At 39.1% G+C, this 25046-nt stretch overlaps 1 protein-coding gene across 7 annotated transcripts in view; it reads left to right on the top strand.

The window, feature by feature from the left end:
* The first annotated feature begins 3205 nt into the window (after nucleotides 1-3205).
* The window catches only part of gria1b (glutamate receptor, ionotropic, AMPA 1b), an 81329-nt gene continuing 59488 nt past the window's right edge, over nucleotides 3206-25046 (top strand). For 5 of the 7 annotated variants that reach the window (XR_009207260.1, XR_009207259.1, XR_009207261.1 and 2 more), the window contains exons 1-3: nucleotides 3206-3626; nucleotides 3734-3868; nucleotides 22760-22999. Coding sequence is in view for 3 of the 7 variants with exons in the window: in XM_058416031.1 (XP_058272014.1) it covers nucleotides 3545-3626; nucleotides 3734-3868; nucleotides 22760-22999 (457 nt within the window). In the remaining 4 variants the exon portion in view is untranslated. The remainder of the gene's footprint in view (nucleotides 3627-3733; nucleotides 3869-22759; nucleotides 23000-25046) is intronic. The other 2 variants (XM_058416028.1, XM_058416029.1) reach the window with 2 other exon arrangements.

Raw genomic sequence — 25046 nt, 5'->3', positions numbered from 1 at the left:
AGTAGACACTCGGGGCTTTAAGAATTTGTAGTGTTTCAGAAGTATTTCTGTTGTTTACCTAGCCTACTAGAGCAATGTATTCATAGAAAACCATCCAAAAATCATTTCTACACAAACATTTTTATCTTCAAAGTTAATGTTGACATCAAACCAATTTCTGCTCTCTGAGATGCCCCAAGTGCTTGTTCATAAGCATCTAAAAGATCTTCACCCACTAAAATTCTGTGTAAGGTTATCCAACAGAAGGAAAAACACACGTCTCACACTGAAAGCCAACAGAGTCCTTTCAGGCTCCTAACCATAAAATAATTCATTTGTTTACACTGATTGAAAATGCCCCACAAGCTGATTTCTATTCTGTCTGCAGTCTGGTGCACCAGAGTACTGGTAAAAAGGTTAATTTTTTAAAAACAAATGGAACTCAAAGGCAAGATTTTACTCAACCAGTCCTGTTATTTTGAGAAACTCAATTCCATCATGCTGCTAGACAAGTCCTTTCCCAAAGAATTAGACAGGGAGGCTTTGTGACAAGGTAAAACTTGAAAAATCCCTGATGTGTTAGAATACATTAAAATGCAAGCCAACAGCCTGGACTTTAAACTCAATAGTCTAGAATATTGTACTGGAACATAGAACCACAATGGAAGAGAAACTGCATGCCTTTAAAACACTTCTTCGGGAATCTACATTTGCGGAAATCACCTGCACAGAAGATCCTTCTTGTAAGCATTTAGGGTGATCGAAGCATAAGTAATGAAATAAACCTCTTGGGCTTGCTCTTTTGAGAACTAACCTATGACCTCCACAATGTGGCCAATGGGAGGCTGGTTAAAATATGCTTGTGCTCACCAATAAAAATCAATTTACTTGTGTTGTGTCTCAGCACACTTTCAACCCACAAACCATACATATTTCCCATGTGGTGTATGGAAGGATATCTTGTCTAGAGTCGTAGCCCTGCGCAACTGAATGGTGGTTTTTGCCATTTTCAATAAAACACCCATTTCATTAAAAGTCTTGAAAAGTGCACAAAGAACGCTTCAAAGGTACCCCTTATGAATTGACGAGTTTTCCGTACGAATCCCTGAAGAGTTTGAAATTTATTTGCGAATAATTACAGCAGAGACAAAGCCACTGCAGCAGGTTCCAGTTAATGACTGCATCTATTAGTTTGAAGTTGGTGAAACCTATTCCCAGCACATTCATTGCCCTACATAGCAAGAATATGCTGGGTCACCACTCTGTTTTCTAACCACAAGTTGTGGGTTTATGAAGTTACATTACATCCCTGGAGGAATAGAGTTGAGATGGAGTTGAGATATCCCTGCTCCAGAACACCTACTAAACCTGGTAATTAACTGGTGAGTTGGAGTCTGGAGGAACATTGGAAGAAGGAATAGTCTGTAGGCTGTAGGGCCAGAAGTTGGATTTAGCCTTTAAAGGGTATTGTTTAAAACATTTACATTTACAGGAGATAACAGCAAACCTGCAGATATGCATTGAACCTAGAAATGTATGGAAAGCACTGTTCCCATCGAAACATTGATCCCAGAGTGTGTCTTAACAAAAATAAGCACCAATTATACACAGTGGCATAGCACTTGGTAGCAGCTGCCTATCTGAATTAAGCCACCCTGTGTGCCACCTCAACACCAGCCTCAAATCCCACCTCTGGGAGGTCTGTTTCCTGTGCAGTTCACGCAGACTTGATGACTCATGTCTAGATTGTGTTGATTACAATTACAGGTTCTAGATATTGTCGAAAAATCTCAACAAACAGATGTTATGCAAAATACAGTGGTGCCCTATTGCATCTGATTTCTTCTGGGTTCTTGAAACAGGGAAAAACTGAACTTATAATACTATATAATATCATTTTTGAGCTCTGAGTGTTTGAAACACAAACTAGGACAAAACATGAGCAAAGCATGTTAGGAAGAAGCTAGCCAGCTAACATTCCTGAGTTTATTTACCTTCTCAAAACTGTTACCAATGTAACCAACTAATATGGTAGTGGATTAGTGTTTAAGGTGTTGGACTACTGTTCAGAAGGTTGTAAGTTTAAGTCTCAGGTCCACCAAGCTGCCACTGTTGGCCCTTGAGCAAGGCTCTTAACCCTCAGTTGCATAAATTGAGATAAAAATGTAGGTAGCTCTGGATAATGGTGTCTGCCAAATGCCGGAAATGTGTGTTGAATTAACTAAAGTAAATACTACAGTAAACTCATTTAAATTAGACAAGGGATATTTTATGTATTGCTGACAGTGTTAGAGGCCATATTGAAACGACATCCTGTGTTAAAGATGCCTTCAGGACTTTCTTCATTTTTCTTATAGTCAGAGATCTGAAATTACATCTAAAAGTTACATCTAAACTCAAACACAGGATAATCTATCCTTATAGCGCCATACCCTCCTCCATACCCACTACAATTGCCACAATGTTGAAAAAATAGGATGCCACTGATTATATGAACTGATCGCCAGCTAGTTTGGATTTTCTAGTGGATTTTCACCAGGGATGGAAAGCCAATTTATTACAGGACATCATTCACACCTTCATTCACAGCTAAGAGTCTTCTATCCAGGTAGGAAACTAGAGAACCCACGTAAAACTAATGTAAACATGCAAACCACAGGGCAGACAGTAACACGGGATCAGGATTGAGCATGGACTTGGAAGGCGGCATAATAATAATGATAATAATAATAATAATAATAATAATAATAATAATAAGGGTCCTGTGGTGGTCCCACATTAGATTTGTGTGAGTATGCCAAAGTGTGGGCTGCACAAAAAAACCCACATTTGGCCATTCTGCATTCTGGGATTTCCTGCAATTATAATAATATATTAATAATAAATATAATGACAATAATAATGACAACAGCAGCAACACCACCAAAAATACTGCTACTACTGATATATACTATTATTATTATTATTATTATTATTATTATTATTATTATTAACAACAACAACAACAACAACAATAATAATAATAATAATAAAATAATAATAACATTCAGCTATTTGTTGTTTCGGTTTTATTTATGGTTTGTCTTTATTTATTTAGAATTAGTGTTGCTTTATAGAAATAAATCTAATTTATTTACAGGCAGACACGCAAACGGAACGTCCATCATCCAATGGACACATGAGTTGTGATGTGTGCTTTCCAGAGCCGCGGAGAATAAAGCCGGGAGGGGAATTGTCCGCCAGAGCGCACTCATCCTGTTGGGTGAAAAACGCAAGCGTGTGTGTTCGTGTTAAGGTCTCTGCTGACGTGTTTAAATCTCCGTAGCCGTGCGTAGCGCTGCCATTCTCGCTCATAACGCTGCATATCGAGACAGAGTACGCGGTGTTGTGCGGTGCGGTGCGGTGCGGTGTGTTGTGGTGTGCGGTGCGGTGCGGCGCGGAGCGCGCGCTAGCGTTATAGCGTGCATTCGACGCGCTCACGGCCGCGCTGTAAAAGTGAAGCGGCGGATGCTCAGTGGGATATATATTCGGAATTCGGCTCATTTTCGCAAATGCAAAAGGAAACATGGAGCCAAGCCTGGCCTTACTGCTCACCAGCTTGCTCGGCTGGTGCTCGTGCTCGAGTTTCCCAAGTAACATTAATATAGGTGAGTGGAGTCGCGCGCGTCTTTCTAGCGCACCTACACTTGTGTTTTTATTCATCAGAACCGCGTGAAGTTGTAATCTTTGTGCAATGCTTTTTCTGTCTTGGCAGGCGGTTTGTTCCCGACCGACTCGCATGAATATGAGGTGTTCCGATTCGCGCTATCTCAGCAGCACGAGCTCCCCAAACTGGTGCCACAAGTGGACATGGTGGACGTGGGCAGCAGTTTCGCCATGACATACGCATGTAAGTTGTGTCTCAGTCTCTATCTCGAACATTTGCGTGACTAGACCCAAAAGCACATGAATGACACATTGTCTCGAGCACCTGTTCGCTCGCGCCGAGCCGTGCACGCGCCTTCAAACTCCTCGCCTTTCTAATGAGAAATGAAGCGTGTCCGCCATGCTCTCTCTGTAAAACGGAGTGACTTCTGGATAGACGAGCATGCAACGAGGACAGATGAGCACAGACAGCCTTTAGGGAAGAGTGGGGAATAAAAAAGTCACGGTCATGACTTCGGAATCTGTTGCAGCACTCAAAGTTGTGCAGTGAGGATTTAAAGGTGCCAGCTCTTCTTTAACTACGGGCTTTTATCCATCAATAAATTTTCCTTTTAAATTTTTCCCCCAAAGTGGATATTTTTGGATTGTATTAGATACTGTATTTCTTTCGTGGATGCTGCAGGATATGAAGGAGGGTTAGATCCAGATTGCACAATCCTATTTTTTTCCATTTTCACTGCATATACTTTTTTGTTTTATATATATGTATATATATATATATATAACTGGGCATGCTCTTTGCAAGCATCTGTTAGTTATGCAAATCATCTCAGCCAGTCTGTGTTGCGTATTCACGTGCATGATCTGTGTCACGTCTGACAGCGTCATGCTCAAATTTACAGCATGCAATCCTTCCAGCATACAATGAGTTCAAGAAAATACTGATCCAGCATTTGTGCTCTCAACACATACTCGGTATCGTCTAAAATCAACCCTAGATGTGGCTTAAAAGAACCGGAGTTGCTACTTAATTGGAAGAACTGCACTAGAAAGCATTAAGCATGTTGTTTCGATGAGAACAAAGCAACACAAGACAAAGAGCCAAGAGACAAAGCTTTCTCTTACGTCATTACAAGATTACTGTGTGATTTACTTGAACATCAAAAGTGACTGCGTTCACGAGCGAAGGCGAGAGGTGCATTCGGCATGTGGTGCATTTCTAAATCCCGCTGACAGCTTAGATGATGAGAAAATCCTCACCTCGACTCACTTGCTCGCAAGTGCGCCTTCGTCTTGTTTGAAGTCTGAGGTTAACTCGGGGAACTGGCATTATTTATGTCAGCTCTAGACAGAACGGTATTCGATCCTTATCATCACACTGCAAAAGGTCCTGAGGAAGATTAGGAAGATGTGATATGTAATATTTTATGATTTGTTTTTTTGGTAGAAGGTGCATTTAGGATGAAACATCAATCCCTGTTATAGGCGTCTCTGCCAACTATTAGCAGTTCAATTGCTTTTTGAAAGCTCCCCATGCTTTTTCATTGCACGTTGATGATGCCCTGAGAAGCTATTGGAAACGCCGCGTAATTGGCCATCAGTACTGTGGAAATGTCTGTGATTGATCCCCGGGATGATTGCATTAGTTGTGAATGCGGAGCATCTTGGGAGAGTGTGCACTTCAAAGTGGGCTCTTGCGTCTAGCATGTGTGGAAAGTGAAAGCAATTACACAGAGCTAATTACCTACACGACCAGAGAGTCTTCTCATCAGGGCGTGTTTGCGCTACCTGCTTTGAGTCTCATCCCTTGATTGTGTGCAACTCTCTGGCCCAACTCATCATACGGAACATGATGAAAGAGTCCGCTCCGAACACCATCAAAATGAATTCTTTGCCTCCATAATAAGATCCCAAATAAGATGTCAATCTTGTTTACTTCATTTGGTATGGTCTGAAAATTGGTATGAAAGCAGCACAGGGAGGAAAACTCTTGAATGTCTTTTGAAGGCCTGATTAGAAGGCTGGCTGATGTAATACCATGAACTCATCAACCATGTCCACAAACATTTGTCTGTTTGTTGTGGTGAGAAACGACTACAAGTCCTTGATAAATGGGATATTTGTCATTTCTGACAAGGGTGCCATTTTTAGTGTGTTTTTGCAAAGACAAATCCTCTTCGGTGCTCATTTGTGCGTGCGTGTTTTGAAGCCACTCTTCCTGTCAAAAAAAGAGACACTTTACAAATGTCAAAAGGAAAGCACTATTAAACAGATATTTGGCCTTATTAGGAATTCACTGCAAGTCCCAAACAGTTTAAAAATGCCAATTCATGTCCTGAAAATGTCAACCGAGCAGCACAGAGTGTATTACGGTAATATGCATGATGTGCTCGTCACTTGCTGTCCTTCCTGAACTCCTGATCCCCGGCTGAAAATGAAACAGACATGCACATGCAAATGAAGGGGTATTAGTCCCAGTGTCCTGTAATGAAGATACGCATTATCATAATCTGTCATTGGAGGTGATTAAAAGAAAAGAAGCACCAATCATAGATAGCTGATGACCTGCCCAGCTCATTATTTCTTGCACAGTTGTGAGGAACTGAGGCAGCACCTGAGGAGACTGCATAGTTTATAACAGGGATGTAAGTGAATATAAAATCATTATTTTGAATAAATAGATGGTTTGGAATGTATTGATTGTTTTTGGGAAACACAACCATCTAAATTCATCAGCGATGAGTACAAACAAAGATCATGTCTGAATTTTTAACTAGCATATCAATGAGACAGAAGATAATCAGTGTATTGATGCTGGTGTGTAAGGTGTGTATTTGGGGGCCCAGAGCGACAGCGTACACTCCGGCACTAAATAATATTTTACATCCAAGAATAAACAGAATTAATGATTCATTGTGTTGGATGAGAGAACAAGCTGCTGTTGTTATAGCAAGCTGAAGTTGAAGTGTGCTAGCCTAGCACTTCTCCTTCTAGATAGTAACTAGCCAGCTAGTTAGACATGAACATTTTCCATTTCAATTAACAGTTAAGTTTTTTCTGGTTTAGTTTCTCTCCTTCTGCTTTTCCATTTTCTGTGTTTCCTCTCCAGATCGATTTGAACGATTCAAGATTGACAAGATTCATGACTGACAGTTCTTCTTTATCTTCTGATTTTCGTTATCTTATTTAGTTTCTGTTTCTTTCACTCTGCAAGGTGCCTCCCCGAGACCGTCTGATACATAGACATACCAAAGCATTTTAACTGAAGAATTTTTTTTCACTGCCTATACCATTTATAGCAAGAAATAATCCTACACTCCATGGCCAAAAGTATATGAACACCTGAGCATCACACCTGTGCTTGTTGAACATCCCATTCCACATTTCATCAAACTTTGCTGTTGTAATAAGCTCCATATTCTGGGAAGCTTTCCACTAGATGTTGGAGCCTGACTGTGGGGATTAGTGTTCATTCAGCTAAGAGAGAATCACTGACCTGGATGCTGATGGGTGGGTGGGTGGGGGTAGCTTAGTGGTTAAGGTGTTGGAATACTGATCAGAATGTTATGGATTGCAAGGCCCCTAACCCTCAATTGCTCAGGTGTATAAAATGAGATAAGGGTGTCTGGCAAATGCCAAAAATGTAAAATGTGATGACGGTGAGGAGGTTTGGGGTTGATTTGGTGTTCCAGTTTATCCCAAAGGTGTTCAGTGGGGTTGAATTAACTCTGACTGTTGAGTTCTTCTACTTCTTGCTTTGTGCATGGGTGCATTGTCATGCTGGAACAGGTTTAGGGCTCTTAGTTCTAGAGACGGAGATCTTAATACTACATAGAAAAACGTTCTAGAAAAGTGTGTGGCGACAATTTAGGGGAAGAACCACATATGGGTGTGATGGTCAGATGTTCACAAACCATTGACTGTATAGTGTAGGATCAGATATAAAGAATCCAATGTGTAGGTTCAGATATAAATCTCGCAAAGAATTTTGATTCCCTCAGAAAACACAGCTGTACAGTATATATAGATACTGATAGTGTCCTTGCATTAAATTCTTAATTTCTAAGCCGTTTGGGCTGCTATGTTCTTTATTCATCTTTCTTTATTTCTTTCCTGACATCAAGCTATGGGCTGTTAACCAGAGTTTTTTTATTCCCCATGTTTCCCTCAGCTGGCTTTCTCATGATCACAAAAAAGAAATGACCCATATAGCATCTGAAGGCCAGCAGGGTGTACATAGACGAAGGAGGCCACTTATGCTAACTATTCACATTGCGCTGCAACTTTGCTCCAATGGCAGCTTTAAAGCCCTCTCTAAGTGTCTGCGTCCTGGAGGAGCTGCGCTAATCGTTCGGCACAGCCCGCGTCTGCCACGTTCATTTAATCTATTATTCATCGTCTCATAAGCGACGTGATTATTTTTCCAAAGTTTATTCTCGAGTAGCGGTGCCCCTGTTCTCAGCGTCATAATAGAACGTAGAACGAGAGTTGTTAAAAATCCATTTATGCACAAAGGCGATATTGTGCTGGAATAGGACATGGCTCTCTGGAGAAGTGATTAAAAATGCCATTTCAAGAAACATTTTCCGACGATGGAGCAAGAAAGACAGAGTTGAAAGACAACATCAGGACAGGGACAGAATTGTATTTTCTAGAGTCTGATTCTCCCGAGACATTTCTTTACCTTGTAGAAGGAGAGGCAGACATCAGGTTGTTTACAAGCATTCGATGATATTCATACGTACCGTACTAAGGAAGGAGTGTTTCAGAGCGGTTATTGTCAGGTACCACAAGATGTGTCTCAATCAGCTGCCTAGTTCAGTACCGATCAGGGAGTCGGCCATTTTAAGAGCTGTCTCTCTTAATCGCATAAACCTTCCCTTTTTTAAAAAAAAAAATCCACAACAAAAACCAGGGAGCATCAATGCTTACGATGTTCCCTTAGTGGAAAAGATAAATATTAATGCTGTGCTACTAACACAATATCATTTCTATAGTAACACCTCATACATATGAACTTGTAGGCCAGATGTGTGTATAATCTATTCAGATTCTATCAGATTTAAAAACCAGTTGTTGTTTATCATCTAAAAATATATAATTACTTATGTGGTACAGTGAAGCTTTCTTTCCATAAACGGTTAGTAAAAGGAGGCTTTCACATTGCTAGTTTAGTCTGAAACAGAATACAGTTTGCATAAACATTTGGTAACATGGAAAAAAAGCTGTCATGTGGTACAACAGGAAGTGCTCTGTGGTACCGAACCCGAGACTAACTGTAGGATGTGGTGTGGGTTCGGTTGCAGTGCAACTGTGCTGCAATTCCCGTGAATGTGAACGCAACTTGAAGTAAAGTGTGCTTTTGTCGATAATGACATCATTAGTTTCCTACAGAGGCTGAGAAGTGCAAAATAAAAAAACAAATCCTAAAACAATATAATTCAATTCAATTCAATTTATTTCGTATAGCGCCTTTTACAATGAACATTGTCTCAAAGCAGCTTTACAAAAGATGAGAAACAGAGAAAGGGCAGGGGAAAAATGAAAATAAAAAATAAAAATAACTAAATAACTAGAAATAAGAATAAATTATTAAATTCTATAATTAGACTATTTTATCCTATTTTATCCCTAATGAGCAAGCCTGTGGCGACGGTGGCAAGGAAAAACTCCCTGGGATGGAATAAGGAAGAAACCTTGAGAGGAACCAGGCTCAGAAGGGAACCCATCCTCATTTGGGTGACACTAAACAGTAAATAATGTAACTGTAACTGATTAATGTCCTTTCTACAACAGAAATCAGTGGCCCATGAGGAACTATTAGGTCAGTGTAGTTTCTGAGGTCATTATAGACACTAATACTTTGCTGTCACAAGCTGATAGATGTAATGGCAGATCTGTGACTGTATGAAAGTCCCCAAGTGGCTCTGTCCATGGCTGTCTCCTGGTCCACACAGATCCATCCACAGCATCAGTGAGCACCACCAAGTGACGAGACTCTGACCAGGGGTAGGGCAGTGGTCACACTGGAAACTGGCAAACACTGGGAGCTCAGGAGTGGGGTGTATAGCTCGACAGAGAAAGACAGAGAGAGAGAGGAAGAAAGATATTTAGTATGATTCTGATCATGTGATGTTTAAGACAATGTAGATTATGTGTAAAGTGCAGGCAGGGACTCTGGCAAGACTAGCTATGACAGCATAACTAAAAGGGAGAGCCAGAAGGTCACAGACATGAAGGCTTCTATAACAAATCAGAAAACAAAATAAATCCGAAAACAGAATAAATCCGAAAACAATATAATAAATTAAAAAACAAAATAACAAATCCAAAGACACAATAACAAATCAGAAAACAAAATAGCAAAAATCAGAAAACAAAATAACAATACAGAAAACAAAATAAATCCAAAAACAAAATAACAAATCCGTAAACAAAATAAATCCGAAAACAAAATAAATCCGAAAACAGAATAAATCCAAAAACAATATAAATCCAAAACACAATAACAAATCTTAAAACAAAATAAATCCAAAAACAAAATGAATCCGAAATCACAATAACATGTACATGTGTATTCGTGATGATGTAAGATGAACATGAATGCACCAGGGTTCAATAGAATCACGTGAGTCTGAAACCAGACCAACCCTGCATGCTTGTTTTCCTCCATGGGAGAGTCTTCAAGACACAGGAGGTTTTTTCCTGGTTTCTCAGTCACATGACCGAAGCTGGAGTTTTAATAGGCTGGTGAGAGTTTATAGTTGCCATAGCTAAGAGGACAATGTCTCACAGACATTCCATAACAACACCTCTGTCTATAAACAGTTTAAAACAGTTCATAGATAATATGTTGTTCATTAATATATAAATAAAAATTGAAAAAAATCATCTTTCATGTCCTATGACCTTTATTATTCAGGCAGCAGAGACTGTTCTAGTTGCAGGTAAAAGGCTTTAGTTCAGGTTAGGTGAGGTTCAGGTTAGGGAATCCAAAAACCAGAACAATGAGTGTGAGTAAAAATCAGAATCTCATGAACAAAGAGAAAAGCACAACAAATGAGTACGCTGAGCAATACTTCACATTTGGTCAGTGTCCAGAGTCTGTATTTATAGCTGAGTGGTTAATTGAATGATTATTAGTCGGGTCAGTGGGAACGTGACAGTGAGTACGTGTGCTGGGAATCGTGTTTAGACCCTGAAGCGATCCGAATCTGTCTCTAATTATGGCGTCAACATGCCGCCTTTCTCCTTTAGGCAACTGTCTTGTCCAATGGGTGAATTTTACTATATTAAATCCGAGTGTTTACAGCTGGGAAAGCAGCAAAGCGTCGTTATCTCCCGTATCGTCATAGCAGCTGTCCGTCATTTTGTCCAGTTTTTCCTCATATACCCGAAGATTCAATAGGGTTAAGGAAAACCCAAGACTTAATTCATCTTAATCATTTCATTAAAACAAATCAGGAACAGAATACAAATGATATGAAAAGCTTTTCTACAGAACTTCACATCACCCTGTTATCTATATCTAAATAAATCTAAATAAAGAGCTTAAATCATTTAGATGATTATAAAAACCATCATTTTTAATGAGTTTTTAATTTGCATGTTTTTTTATTCATTGCTAATTCCATGCTTATGTGACTACCCTGCATGTTAATTGTAGTTTTGCGGTGTGAGTGATAAATGATAAACTGACTGACGGAACATGGGGAATAAATGATAAACGAGGCACGTATGTGTACCACAGTATGAGAGAAACTTTGTGCTCTCTGTAAACAACATCACCGGGTTTCCTACTGCTCCTGAATGTCAGCACTGCCAGCTAGTGTAATGGAGCGGTAAAAAAAATACTATAAAAAAAAAAAAAAAAAAATATATATATATATATATATATATAGATAGATAGATAGATAGATAGATAGATAGATAGATAGATAGATAGACAGATTCACAAATATGTTTTCAAAAACAAAGACTTAATAAATGAACTAATTTAACAAAGCAGTTGACAATTCTTATACGTTTTCTATTATTGTTTAAGTAAAAAGGAAAAGCTGCAAGAATGAATCACTTCAGTGAATCAGTGATTCAGTCGATGAATCAAATCTATTCCATTAACACTCCTCGTACAGGTATATAGCATGAGCGTTGTAGCTTTGAATAAGCGCTCACTGTAGTTACACTGCCGTATTTCTGCTGATGTGCTTCATTACATCCTAATCACAATACATTTACGCATCATTTTCTCTTTAGATTTTTCTTTACCTTTGCTATTTAAATCCCCAATAGCTTGTATGATTTATTCACAGATTTATATCTGTACATTATATTATCCCGGGGCGACGTCCAATTAGGTTCCGTGTGATGAGATTATATGGTCAGACTTTCCAACCTTTGTGCATTTTGCATAGTAGCTTTGCGATTTAGTGGCAAAGTACATGAGTATGTATTTATCACTAAAAGCCTCGCAAAGGAGCCAACTGACATATTAAGGTATAGTGATATTTACTGATGCTGTCTGGAAGCTCCGCCCCTTAATCATCGTCTGACATGCTCCTGACTAGACCCCCATGGGTTCCCTCGCTTTCTGGAAAAGGCTAATGAGAAAGTGGAAGAAGGTAAAACAGGGTTCATTAACATAAAACAAAATCTCTCATGCCATGTTCAATATATTCCAATATTACATGAGTATGTATTTAACATCAGTTTCTTATGTTTATTACGTTTGTTAGGGATGTTGCAGAAAATCAAGCGCAGGTCAGAAATTGCACTTTCAAAAATCAGAAAACTAGATTTTGACCTAAAAAAACAAATTGTCATATGTGACATTTTTTAATAGTGATTATGATTATTAATGATTAAATATGCGCGTCAGATGCTTAAGCGGCAATTAGCATGGAAATTCTCTGTGTTTGTGCATTAGATAGATTATTTGTTAAAGGGCTACATACTGCTTACTGCACATTAATGCAGAGTCACTTCACATTCCGTCATCCAGCTGAGGTTTTGTGATCGCCACTGCCAGCAAGCAGTTCCTGACTTCACAGCTGATAATATTATTATACTCTCCATTATCCGGATATGGTATAATATGTGAAACCTTTTGCATAGGTTTTGCACAGACTACACCAAGCATCTCCTCAAAGAGAAAAGAGATTTTATGGACGTTTTTGTTCCTGTTTGGTTGTGTCCATGTTCAGCATTGAATGTGTTTGTCATGTCTCTCTTCACACTGGTGGTTCATATGAAGCTTATGTGAAAGTAGACAATCAGGGATTCTTGGTCTAGCCTACTAGGGGCAATATGTGCACAGATATAAGATTTTCTATCTTCAAAGTAAATGTTGATATCAAACCCATTTCTGCTCTGTGAGATGCTCCAAGTGCTTGTTCACAAGCAGCTAAAATATATCATCAACCAGTAAAATTCTGTGTTATCTAACAGAGGGAAAAACACACGTCTAAAACACACTGAAAGCCAACAGAGTCCTGACTCATTTTCTATCAGACTCACAGCATCATTCATTTCTTGATACTGATTGAAAACGTCCCATAAGTCCATTTTAAAATTCAGATAAGTTTTCATACCATTTCAGCACTGCTGAAAACATGAAGATCGTGAGCGAGTCCACATGGTGCTGTATGGCTTTGTGAGAGTCAGCTCGGTGATCATGTGAACAAGCTCTCTGAGGCGGTTGTTCATACGGATATCAGCCTTTTTTTTTCACCCTGACAGGCAGCTAGGCCAAATGTCTGCAGCATGTCAATCAGCCAGGCTGCAAAGAGACTCATTGAGTCAGCTTTCATCAAACGAAGCCTCCAAACAAAAAGACCTTTGTGTGTCCTCTGTGCGGATTACATGGCTCTTCTGAGAGGGATGGAGGAGATGCTACCTGTGCAAGACCTACCAGATAAGAAAATGTGTCCTTAAGTAAGAATGTAAGTTGAAGCTTTCTGTCCTCAGCTCAAGTTGACATATCTCAGGTCTTGGATCAGCTGCACAGCCCTTTAGCAAGGACTTCCTGCCCTTCCAGGGTTTGAAATAAACTCCCTGTCAGGCATTGAGGGCTTTCTTCAGTTTGTACAGTATAGTTTGGCTGGAAGAGTGTCATTGTTGATTGTGTAGGACAGGAATTTCATGAGCCTGATGTGCTTGGTCACTAGGAAATTGACCTCAGGGGATGATAAAAGCAGCTGGGGATTTGCCTTGAATTTTTTTTTATCCTACGATGTGCATCTCTGAGGGGCTGAATGACCTCTGTCCTTCACTAATAGCACAGGATGAGCGAGATGCTTTAGCTCGGAGCAAGCTGGGCTAGCGTACACAATAATGCTGCGTGGGAATTGGATGCAATTACAGAAAGGGGATTTATTATAAACGAATTTTGTGAATGTTTTTTTGTTTTGTTGCATAGCTGTGATATAGTCCAAGGAGGAGCACCGTGATCTGCCCTACGTTCACAAGTAGTCTGGAGTAAACAGTCGTGACAAGCAAAACCGAGATTTTCTCAGTTCTACGCAAAGGAGGCATGACACGTTAAAGCCAAACATCTAAAAACCCCCACAAATGATTCTTCACACCAATACTATTACTATTACTATTCTGTGGTGTGAATCTTCCTACATTTCTTCAGAAACCTCCTCACCACTTTAGTTCCTGGCTGCATTTCATTTCTGTTTGTACAGTGGCCGAGAAGTGCGAAACTAAATAAGAAATCAGAAAACTAAATAACAAATTCAAAAACACAACAACAAATCTGAAAAACAAAATAACACCCCAAAACAAAATAGATCCGTAATTAAAATAACAAATCCGGGAACACAAGGACAATTCAAAAGGTAGGTATAGTTTGCGAATGGAATTCTTACCTCTGGTTGGACGAGAAATCTGTCACTCAGGATATACACTTTATTTCCTGTACATGTGTGGAGTTCCATTCGCAAACTACACCGACCAGGCATAACATTATGACCACCTGCCTAATATTGTGTTGGTCCCCGTTTTGCTGCCAAAACACAGCAAACTGTGATGCACTGTGTATTCTGACACCTTTCTATCAGAACCAGCATTAACTTCTTCAGCAGTTTGATCAACAGTAGCTCGTCTGTTGGATCGGATCACACGGGCCAGTCTTCTCTCCCCACGTGCATCAATGAGCCTCGGCCGCCCATGACCCTGTCGCCGGTTCACCACTGTTTCTTACTTGGACTAGTTTTGATAGATACTGACCACTGCAGACCGGGAACACCCCACAAGAGCTTCAGTTTTGGAGATGCTCTGATCCAGTGGTCTATCCATCACAATTTGGCCTTTGGTCAAACTCTCTCAAATCCTTACGCTTGTCCATTTTTCCTGCTTCACATCAACTTTGAGGACAAAATGTTCACTTGCTGCCTAATATATCCCACCCACTAACAGGGGCCATGATGAGATCATCAGTCTTATTCACTTCACCTGTCAGTGCTCGGAATGTTATGCCCGATCGTTGTATACCTTCCTTTTCCAGTTTGTCTAAATTGTCATTGTGTTTTCTGATTTATTATTTTGTTTTCTGATTTGTTCTCAGCCACTGTATGTTTGCCTCACAAAAACAGAAGAAAACTCTCATATCCTGTCATATCTGCCCTCACATTAACGGTTTAAAGAGAAAAATAACACGGAAAAAGTAGCAGAGGTCATTAGTGAGTGTAAATACACTGGTGCTTGAAAGCTTGTGAACCCTTTAGAATTTTCTAGATTTCTACATAAATATGACCCAGAGCATCATTAGATTTTCACAAAAGTCGAAGCCTAGCATTTAAATCAAGCAAATGATTTCAGCTAGTTAGCTTTAGAAGCTTTGGTGTGAACGTAGGGCTAGTTCATCTTGCTGCTCACATCTTTAGGAACTTGTGGCTGAGGTAAATCTGTTAAATTCCAGGAAAACAGCTTAGGTGTGATGAAACTATACATCTGGATATTGACTTAAGACATAAAAGGTTCTTTAAAGAGACCTGAATAAAACTATAATTTGTGGTATTGTGTTTTTATTTTTATTTTTATTTTTTACTGTAAATCAATAGATTTTTGTATCATGTTCTTTGTTACACTTTTTAAGCCAGCTGGAACAAAGACGCTCAGCTTTAGTCGCTGCAAATGCAACGCACTAGACAGAGATTATTTCAACAACAGGCGTACAAAGCGAAAGGAAAGACGTGCCAATGTTTTCATTGAGATTGTAATTCACCTTGCAGGCAGCAAAGAGTCTCAGATAATTACAAATTGCTCCTTTATTCGAATAGTTTGTCAGTGTTTTGCTGACTTGGCTTCAGCTGTAGGGAGGCTTAGCGGTTAGTCAACTAACTTTAAGGGGTTCGATTCCCGCCTCCACCCTACATTCTCTCCATTCTCTAGGGTTTTCCCTAGGGTCTCAGTTCAAATACATGCTCTCTAAATCATTCATACCGTGAATGAGTGTGTGAGTGAGTGTATAAGATATGTGCCGGGATGGTCCCCGTCTTGTTTCCCTGAGACCCCTGGGATAGGCTCCAGGTTCCCTGTGTAGGATAATCAGTACAGAAAATAGATGAATGAATGGAAGGATGGATGGATAGATTCTGCTTTTCACAGTTCACTCCGTATCAGCAAAAACAGAAGACTCTGCTCAATGAGAATAAGGTTAATTTTATCCTCGCTTGGGGCAAACAATTTCTAATTAACACCTAATCCTTTCGTGGTGTTTTAATAGACAGACACTTTGTTTAATATGCTTCTAAGTCCTGAATGATTTATTGTCAGAGTATCGGATTTACATTTTGTTGGCATTGTTTTGATTCTACAGACCATCTAATCACAAGAAGTGATTTCCTGTCACTCCTATAACACCTTTTAAAGCAACTCTGACACAAAATCTGACTCCATAGACAAAAGAATGGATCTCTGGATCTCAGTCAGCTGATATGATTATTAAGGGCTGCTGATTAAGGGTTGAAGCTGATAGCATGTAAAGCTACTGATGGAAATAAATAGCTATGAGAACACTTAAATTCTGTTACAACACATTGAAATGTTTCATGGCTATCTGTGTAAAAATCAGGCATAACATTGTGAGCAGTACCAGGTGAAGTGAATAAGACTGATGATCTCATCATGGCACCTGTTAGTGGGTGGGATATATTAGGCAGCAAGTGAACATTTTGTCCTCAATGTTGATGTGTTAGAAGCAGGAAAAATGGACAAGCGTAAGGATTTGAGCAGAAACAAGTGCCAGATTGTGATGGCTGGATTACTGGATCTCCAAAACTGCAGCTCTTGTGGGGTGTTCCCGGTCTGCAGTGGTCAGTATCTATCAAAAGTGGTCCAAGGAAGGAACAGTGGTGAAGCGGCGACAGGGTCATGGGCGGCCAAGGCTCACTGATGCACGTGGGGAGCGAAGGCTGGCCCGTGTGATCCGATCCAACAGACGAGCTACTGTTGCTGAAGAAGTTAATGCTGGTTCTGATAGAAAGGTGTCAGAATACACAGTGCATGATGGGTCAGGGCTGTTTTGGCAGCAAAAGGGAGACCAACACAATATTAGACAGGTGGTCATAATGTTATGCCTGATCAGTGTAAAAATATCTGTACAAACAAAGGAAAGAATATATAAAGAAAATATTAAAATATATACAAACATGGATTGGTAGCTGTACAGTATACCTATTGTAATTAATGTGAAATTCGATTTATTAAGCATAAATATTGCTTAAACTCTACTAAGCTAAAGTCCTAAATTTATGTTTTTTTTAAATCTTACACATGCTTATAAATATTAATAAAGTCTAACTAGACCTCTATGCAATAAAGGCCGGCTACCATTTTACTAAAAAAGGCCCATACGCATCTATATTTCTACAGATATTTTATGTTAATAAGCACATTTTGCATGAGCACTAACAGCGCTTCCACTGTTTTCTAAAAAAAGGTAGAAAGTCAGTAGGCTAATGCAGCTATTTTGTTAAAAAATTTTCCACAGACACATATGAGTTTTACTGAGTAACAGGTTACATGACAGTTCGGTTTTGTAGGATGATGAGTAAATTTGGCTTATAAGTCAGTTCAGTTGGGGGTTGGGGGTTTATTTCATTCTCATATCCTTATAAAATACTACTGTAGACGATATTAAACAGTGGATAGTAGAAAAGGAACAAATCTTTCTTATTGTCTTTATCAGATTCCACGCAGACAGACATCTTTCACAGTTCATTACCGATGACAACAACGATCTCTGGGTCTGTCAGCGAAAACGTCTGCGTCTTCACGGGTTCAAAAACGTCGTTAAAATGTTACATAAGGAATAAAACACGACAGGATGTGCATCCGGAGGACAAAAATCTACACCTAGTCTGTGGTCTGTCTGAATTTCAATAATGCAGGTAGACACATTTCAGCTTGCTCTCATTGTGGAAAGAATGACAGCGAGACAGTCTTGGGCTCTAATTGCTTGTGTTCTGTTGAATTCGATTCAGTTTTATTTGTATAGCAATAGATATTGCCACATATTGTTCGCTTTACCGAAATCTGGGTGTGGATTTAGATCCCCAATGACCAATCCAGAGTTCAATTCAATTCAATTTTATTTTTATAGCACTTTTAATGTTACAGAAACTTTAACAACTAGAATAAAAATTACAAAGTAAATGTTTTTACATTTATATTCATCCCTAATGAGCAAGCCAGAGGTACCGGTGGTATGAGGAAGAAATGAGGAAGAAATTTTGAGAGGAACCAGAGTGTCAGTGTCAAGAAATAACACCCTGAGACTTGAAGAAACTTGGAGAACTCAAATGGGAACCTATGCTGCCTTGATAATGGGATTATAAAATTACTCTTCAGCAGCTGTATGCTGTATGCTGTGTGTTGATTGTTGTAATGGTGTACTCTAATCAGACATAACATTATGGCCACCTGCCTGAAATTGTGTTGGTTCCCCTTTTGCTGCCAAAACAGCCCTGACCTATCAAGGCATGGACTCCAATAGATCCCTGAAGGTGTGCTGTAGTATCTGGATGTTGGCAGCAGATCATTTAAGTCCTGTAAGTTACAAGGTAGAGCCTCCATGGATTGGACTTGTTTGTCCAGCACATCCCACAGATGCTCGATTGGATTTTATTTGTAACCTTGCATGATGATTAATGCAAATGTAGACATTACAAAGTTTATGCAAATGTGAAGGAAAACCGTTGGTAGTTTTACAAAAATATTGCGGGGGAAAAACTTACCCGTGAAGATTCTCGCCACAGTAAGGTACATAGAAGATATTTGATATCAGAGGTCAAAAGTTGTCTTCTGATATCATTGTCTTCTGTTGTGTTTATTTGCAGGACAATCTGTACACAAATGTCTCATTTCCTAGGGTTAATATTTACAGATGCTGTAGGTTGCAAGGTAGGGCCTCCATTGAGGTAGGGCCTCCATTGATAGGACTGCACTGTGTATTCTGACATCTTTCTATCAGAACCAGCAATTAGAGCAGCAGCAGATCGTCTGTTGCATCGGATGACAAGGGCCAGCCTTCGCTCCCCAGGTGCATCAGTGAGCCTTGGCCACCCATGACCCTGTCTCTGGTTCATCACTTTTCCTTCCTTGGACCACTTTTGATAGATACTGACCACTGCAGTTTTGGAGATGCTCTGATCCAGTCATCTTAAATCCTTACGCTTGCCCATTTTTCCTGCTTCTAACACATCAACTTTGAGGACAAAATGTTCACTTGCTGCTTATCAGCGTTATTCACTTCACCTGTCATAATGTTATGGCTGATTGGTGTATAAGTCTAATAGGATGAGGACAGGACAGAAGTTCTGAGGTGCAAGTATGCCACAGTTTACAGACCATATGAAACAATCGCTGAAAAAAATCATAGGACTTGGTCAGAACTCTATAGAGAATAGGAGAGCTGAGTGATGGTGCATAACCAGCGGTATGAAAAGACTTGATGTGTCTCTCAGGAAACAGGTTTCCCAAGGTTGGTAGTTGTCATGCAGCAGGTGAGATTTCGCAGGTGGGAATTAGCTATGACTAAAAAAAAAAAAAAAAAAATTCACGAAAAAGAAAGAGAAAGCAGATACAGAGGCGAGGTTGCCAGAGCAAATCCATGCAGCCCTGTCCTAAAATCTCCACAAGGGAGTCCGGAGATCAAAAAGGCTTGCTCTCCTCTGGAGCAGTCTGTCGCAAACATCTCAGCATCGGTGAGAATGCCTGAGGCTGAAAAGCAAGCTGTTTCTCTCCTCTCTCACTCCACTGCACTCTGGACCCCATATGCGCACAACACTGCCAAAATCACACCTCGCAAACCTTACCAAGCACCACTGCCTTAGACTTTCTAACCCATAGATTTTTTTATCTAGAAGTGAGAATATATATATATATATATATATATATACCCCTTCCTCAATACATGCACTTGGAAATGTACCGTTATCTCCTCAAATGATAGAAGTAATGGCTTTGTGCAGCCATGCAGTAGAGTGTAGAGTTTTATCTCTAGCAACGAGATATCAATCTCAGAGTAATGACAGGACATTTGTTAATCCGTGCAATCAGTTAAGGAAAACGTTGCTGATTTGTATGGAGGTTGATATACGAATATACAGAGCAGGCACAGAGTGGAAGAGTAGAGGTTTGCTGCTTGCGGAGCCAGTCCCGAAGGAGCTTGGGATGTACTGGCGATGTTTGAAAGTATGCTCGCCTGGAGGTAAGAATACAAACTTTGTATGTGTGAAGGTTGTGAAGGCAAGAATGATGGACAGCACGATGCCTACCTACTAGAGAAGTTAAAACAAATACTAAGACGAGGTCAGGGTTTGTTGTTTGTCCTTATCTGGGGAATGCCGTTACTGATACGGTATGATGGACATGATGGATTGTATGGGTTTGGAGTAAACAACACACTTATTTTTGCAGAGCACACTTTGCAAATATATTGCAATATAAATATGCGTGTTTGTATTTATTCATAAACAGCAATACTATATTTATCAAACCAGTCATTGTGTTTATATGCCATGTTTTCTGTATTTTGTCTATTTTCTTTTCTTTCAGAAAAGATTTATTTATTTTTCACTTATTTTACTTATAATTATTTTTTATTTTACTTTATTTATTTGTTTGTTTGTTTTTTTGTTTATTTAATATATTTTTAAATACTTTATTTACAGCTAATTTCATTTTAGTTCCATTTTAAATTTAACTGAATTTTTCATTATACATTATAATTACATTTTTAACTATTTTTTGATAAAGATACATTTGATACATTTCACTGCATGTTATACTGTATATGATTGTGTAGGTGACAAATAAAATGATCATTTGAATAGTATCTCCAGGATTTTGTGATTTTGTGAGAAACTGATATTGATATTTGGAGGCGCTTGCAATTTTTTCCAAATCACCCCAGATTATCAGCAGATTTGGACCAGGACATGTCATGTGTCATCATCACAAAATCTTTCTTAGCTTTACGTGAAGAGAACATGAGTGCAGCTATCGTAGAAAGCCATTACATATGTGTTTTCACTGGTAAGAGTTTATCACAAATTTTCACTGGTAAGAGTTTATTGCAATTTTTTGGACATCTCTTATTTTTTCTTTCCCTTTCTGAAAATATGCTGTTTTTATTTTTCCAGAGAACATAGAAAGTATACACCTTTCTATCCTGAAGGCTTTCCTGTGATGGGAAAATTTTCACAATACTATGACTATTACAAAGGGATGGCATCTGTCATAAATCTTAAAAAAGAATCCCCATTGCTATCCATTAAACCATTGCATCAACCAAGTTTGTTAAACAGCAACACGTTTTCTTCATCCCTTCATTACTAGTCGTAGATTCTGTGGAGTTTCCATCATGTAAGTCCCCTGTGTTTCTGAGCTGTTACTATAGAAACAACAACATATTAGAATGAGTGCATTAATATAAACCTTACAGGCAGAACTAATGCCTGGACTGTGATGTTAATGAAAATGAATCTACAACCTTCTGATTCAAAATTATAATATATTATTATATTATGATTATTACGTATGATCGTGTTTTAATTGCTGTGAAGGTTTAGCAGGTTTTGTGTGTGTGTGTGTGTGTGTGTGTGTGTGTGAGAGAGAGAGAGAGAGAGAGTGTGTGTTAGTGCACTGATTTTGAACCTTTGGGATAAAACTGTTCCAGGAGCCATCATGCTTCATTAAAGCACTGGGACTTGCATCAGCTGGGTTATTATTTTATAAAGGGCTTTGTGTTTAACCCTTTCTTTTTCCATTGAACTCATCAGATATTTTCAATCAGCATAAACTAATGAATGATTTTCTGGCTGTGAGTCTGATATAAAATGAGTCAGGACTCTGTTGGCTTTTAGACGTGTGTTTTTCCCTTACACAGAACTTTAGTGGTTGAAGAGAAATTTTTTGCTGTTTATGAACAAGAATTTGGAGCATCTAAGAGAGCAGAAACGGGTCTGATATCAGCATTCACTTTGAAGACAGAAACCTTTGTGTGGAAAGACATTCTTTTCTGTGAAATTTTTCCCCTAGTAGGCTAGGCAAAAACAGAAATAATTATGAAAAAAATGACAAATTTCTAAATCTCTGAGTGTCTACTTTCATATGAGCCATTAACCACCACTGTGGAGTGTGACGTTACAGAAATCCAGAAAAATATCACGACAAAACAGCTGCAAATTCCATTTTTTTTCACCTCTGGGAAAAGAGGTAATTAAACCAAATGAATTTAATCTGAAATTTTTCCAGAAATGGATGAACTGATAAAAAACAACTGCCTGTTGTGTTAGATTTCATCATTAGAACAGAGTAAGAATATTCAAGCGCGATGGACTTGTTATATAATCAACATATAAACACTGTGCTGGACTTTTTGAGCTTTGTGAGTATTGGCTTGCGTCAGTGTTTGGACAAATTTGGATAACCGTTGTTATTTACGGTGACACGAAAACGGACACTACAGCTGGCAATGCTACTTACCAAAGCATGATGTTTGAATGAATCTAAATACAGGATTGGTAAAAATCTGAAATATTTGGGCTTCTTGAGCTCCAGAGCAACTACAGAGCTGTCATCTCTACCTATGCCCAACTTAACCTTCATTTTTTTTTCTCCACAGTTTGTTCCCAGTTCTCTAAAGGAGTCTACGCCATCATCGGTCTGTATGACAAGAAGACCATGAACATGTTGATGTCGTTCTGCGGGGCTCTACATGTCTGCTTCGTCACGCCCAGCTTCCCGATCGACACCAACAATCAGTTTGTAATCCAGCTCAGACCCCAGCTCCAGGATGCTCTGGTTGGCCTGGTGGAACACTACAAGTGGACCAAATTCGTCTACATGTATAGTTCAGATTCAGGTAGGTCAATTTCCTCTGACGGCTCACTGAGTGAGAATTAAGTAGTATAGCTTTGGGCTTTGTTACAGTATTATGCAGCATTGTGCTGTATTTTTAATTTAGTTCTCTAGGATGTTTGCCATGTTTCCTTCTTCTTGCCCAGTCGCTATTTTTTGACGGCTCCATCTGTACTGATTTTTGGTGGAGCAGCTCAACGAGGTATGCGACAGCCAAAATCAGATGGTCCGGTCCAAAACTGCACTTTCATTACTGCATACGGATCCACTCTTGGATACTAGTACTTTAATGCTGTAAGCAAAGTCCAATTTTATGTCTTTCAAGCTTTCAAGGGTTGTGTATTTACACCTCTACTATGACCCTTCTTCAATATACATCACGGAAATTCTGAGCAAATAAAATTTACTGAATGTCTGAAAAAATGTAGACAATCTAGTAAAAAAATATGGATTAAAATTCAATTCATCCAATTTAGCCAATCGATCATGTTTGTATCGTTTGAAAAAATAGTGAGGTAGCTAATAAGGAGGTGGAGGCAGCTAAAGGTTTTGTTGTATATCTTATACTACAAGATGAAGTGAATTCTACAGTCACCACCACAGAGCGCTTTCAGAGCCACAGGTTTTAATTGTAGTCGGATCAGCAGTGATGCCATTTCAAATATGCTGACTTATATCTTCGATAGTACTGAGGCTGGAAACTTCCAGAACATTCTAACATGCCTATGGACATTGCATCTTCCATCCATTGGTAAGCTAAGAAGCTTTCACACTTTTCTGAATTAACATCTCGGCCGGGACTAGCCGAGATCGATTCAAAGTCGAGTCTTAAGGGAGTCGAAGCCAAGTCGAGATCAAGTTCAAATGAAAGCGAGAGAGAAACAAGGTCAAGACTGAAAACTGTCAAGCTTTGAACTAGCTGGCTTCATTTTGTAAACTGTCCCAATGGGCTTTGATTTCTAGGAGAAGGATGTTGAGATGGATGTCCAATTACATACATAACACAAATATATGTTAGCAGGAGTTCATCCTGAGTGGGAGAGATGACTTCGTATGTTTAAACGGTGGTAGCTCAAGTGGTTGAGGCTCTGGGTTGTTGATCAGGGTGTAAAGCCCAGCACTGCCAAGCTGTCACCATTGAGCCCTTGATCAAGGCCCCAACCCAGGGTTGCTGCCTCACGGATGACCCTGTGCTCTGACCCCAACCCTCAATGGATGGGATACGCTGAGAAAAAATTTCATTGTGCAGTAATGTATATGTGATAAATAAAAGCTACTTAACTTAAACAGAAACGTTGATGGCTGTTATGTAAATACCAAGACGTAAACGTCTTTATTTAGAAGACTGGAAAACTTTTCAGATCACTGACTGTTATAAAATGATGGCATCTTTCATAATTAATATCTACAAAAAAATTATTAGGGTTTGTTTTATAGATTAATGAGTTACTTTCGGTCATATAAGAGCATTATTTCTAACTCTGAGTTGAGGTCATGCCTGTATTTTATGTATCGAGACCAATGGGCAAGACTGAGTCCAGATCAATACACTTGATCAATGTCTTGATACCTGAAGTCGAGTCCTACAGCAATAAGAAGATCCTGAAACAATTTTAGCTTGGAAAAGATAACAAATCTTTCATCAATATTACTGTTATCAGTGGTAATAACGAATAAGCTCTACTATGTACAAGTATCGAGTGGTGTTGCAGCATCAAACATTCAGAGAATGGTTGTAAAGATACCAGTAATATAGAGTATCTGCCATATTTCCAATGCCTTTACCTTATTTATGCGGTCGTGTTGTGATGTATATATGTATAGCATATCATCTCTGAAGACACTGAAGCTCGCTCTTGCTGCTTTTATCCGATACGATAGAGGACAGGGTGTTTTTCTGTATTTTCTTTAATCATTCTTTCATTTATTTATTTATTTATTTTCCCGAATAAGGAAGGCTCATCGCTGCAGTAGAAGATACACCGATTTATAATAAAGAGCTTTTTTGGAACCTGCAGTGACGACAGTGTAATGTAGAAAGTGAGGAGGAA

The sequence above is a fragment of the Hemibagrus wyckioides genome, linkage group LG18 (genome assembly GCF_019097595.1).
Source record: "Hemibagrus wyckioides isolate EC202008001 linkage group LG18, SWU_Hwy_1.0, whole genome shotgun sequence".
Lineage (NCBI taxonomy): Eukaryota > Metazoa > Chordata > Actinopteri > Siluriformes > Bagridae > Hemibagrus > Hemibagrus wyckioides.
Note: the sequence above shows the minus strand (reverse complement) of the source record. Positions and strands in the feature narration are given on the sequence as shown.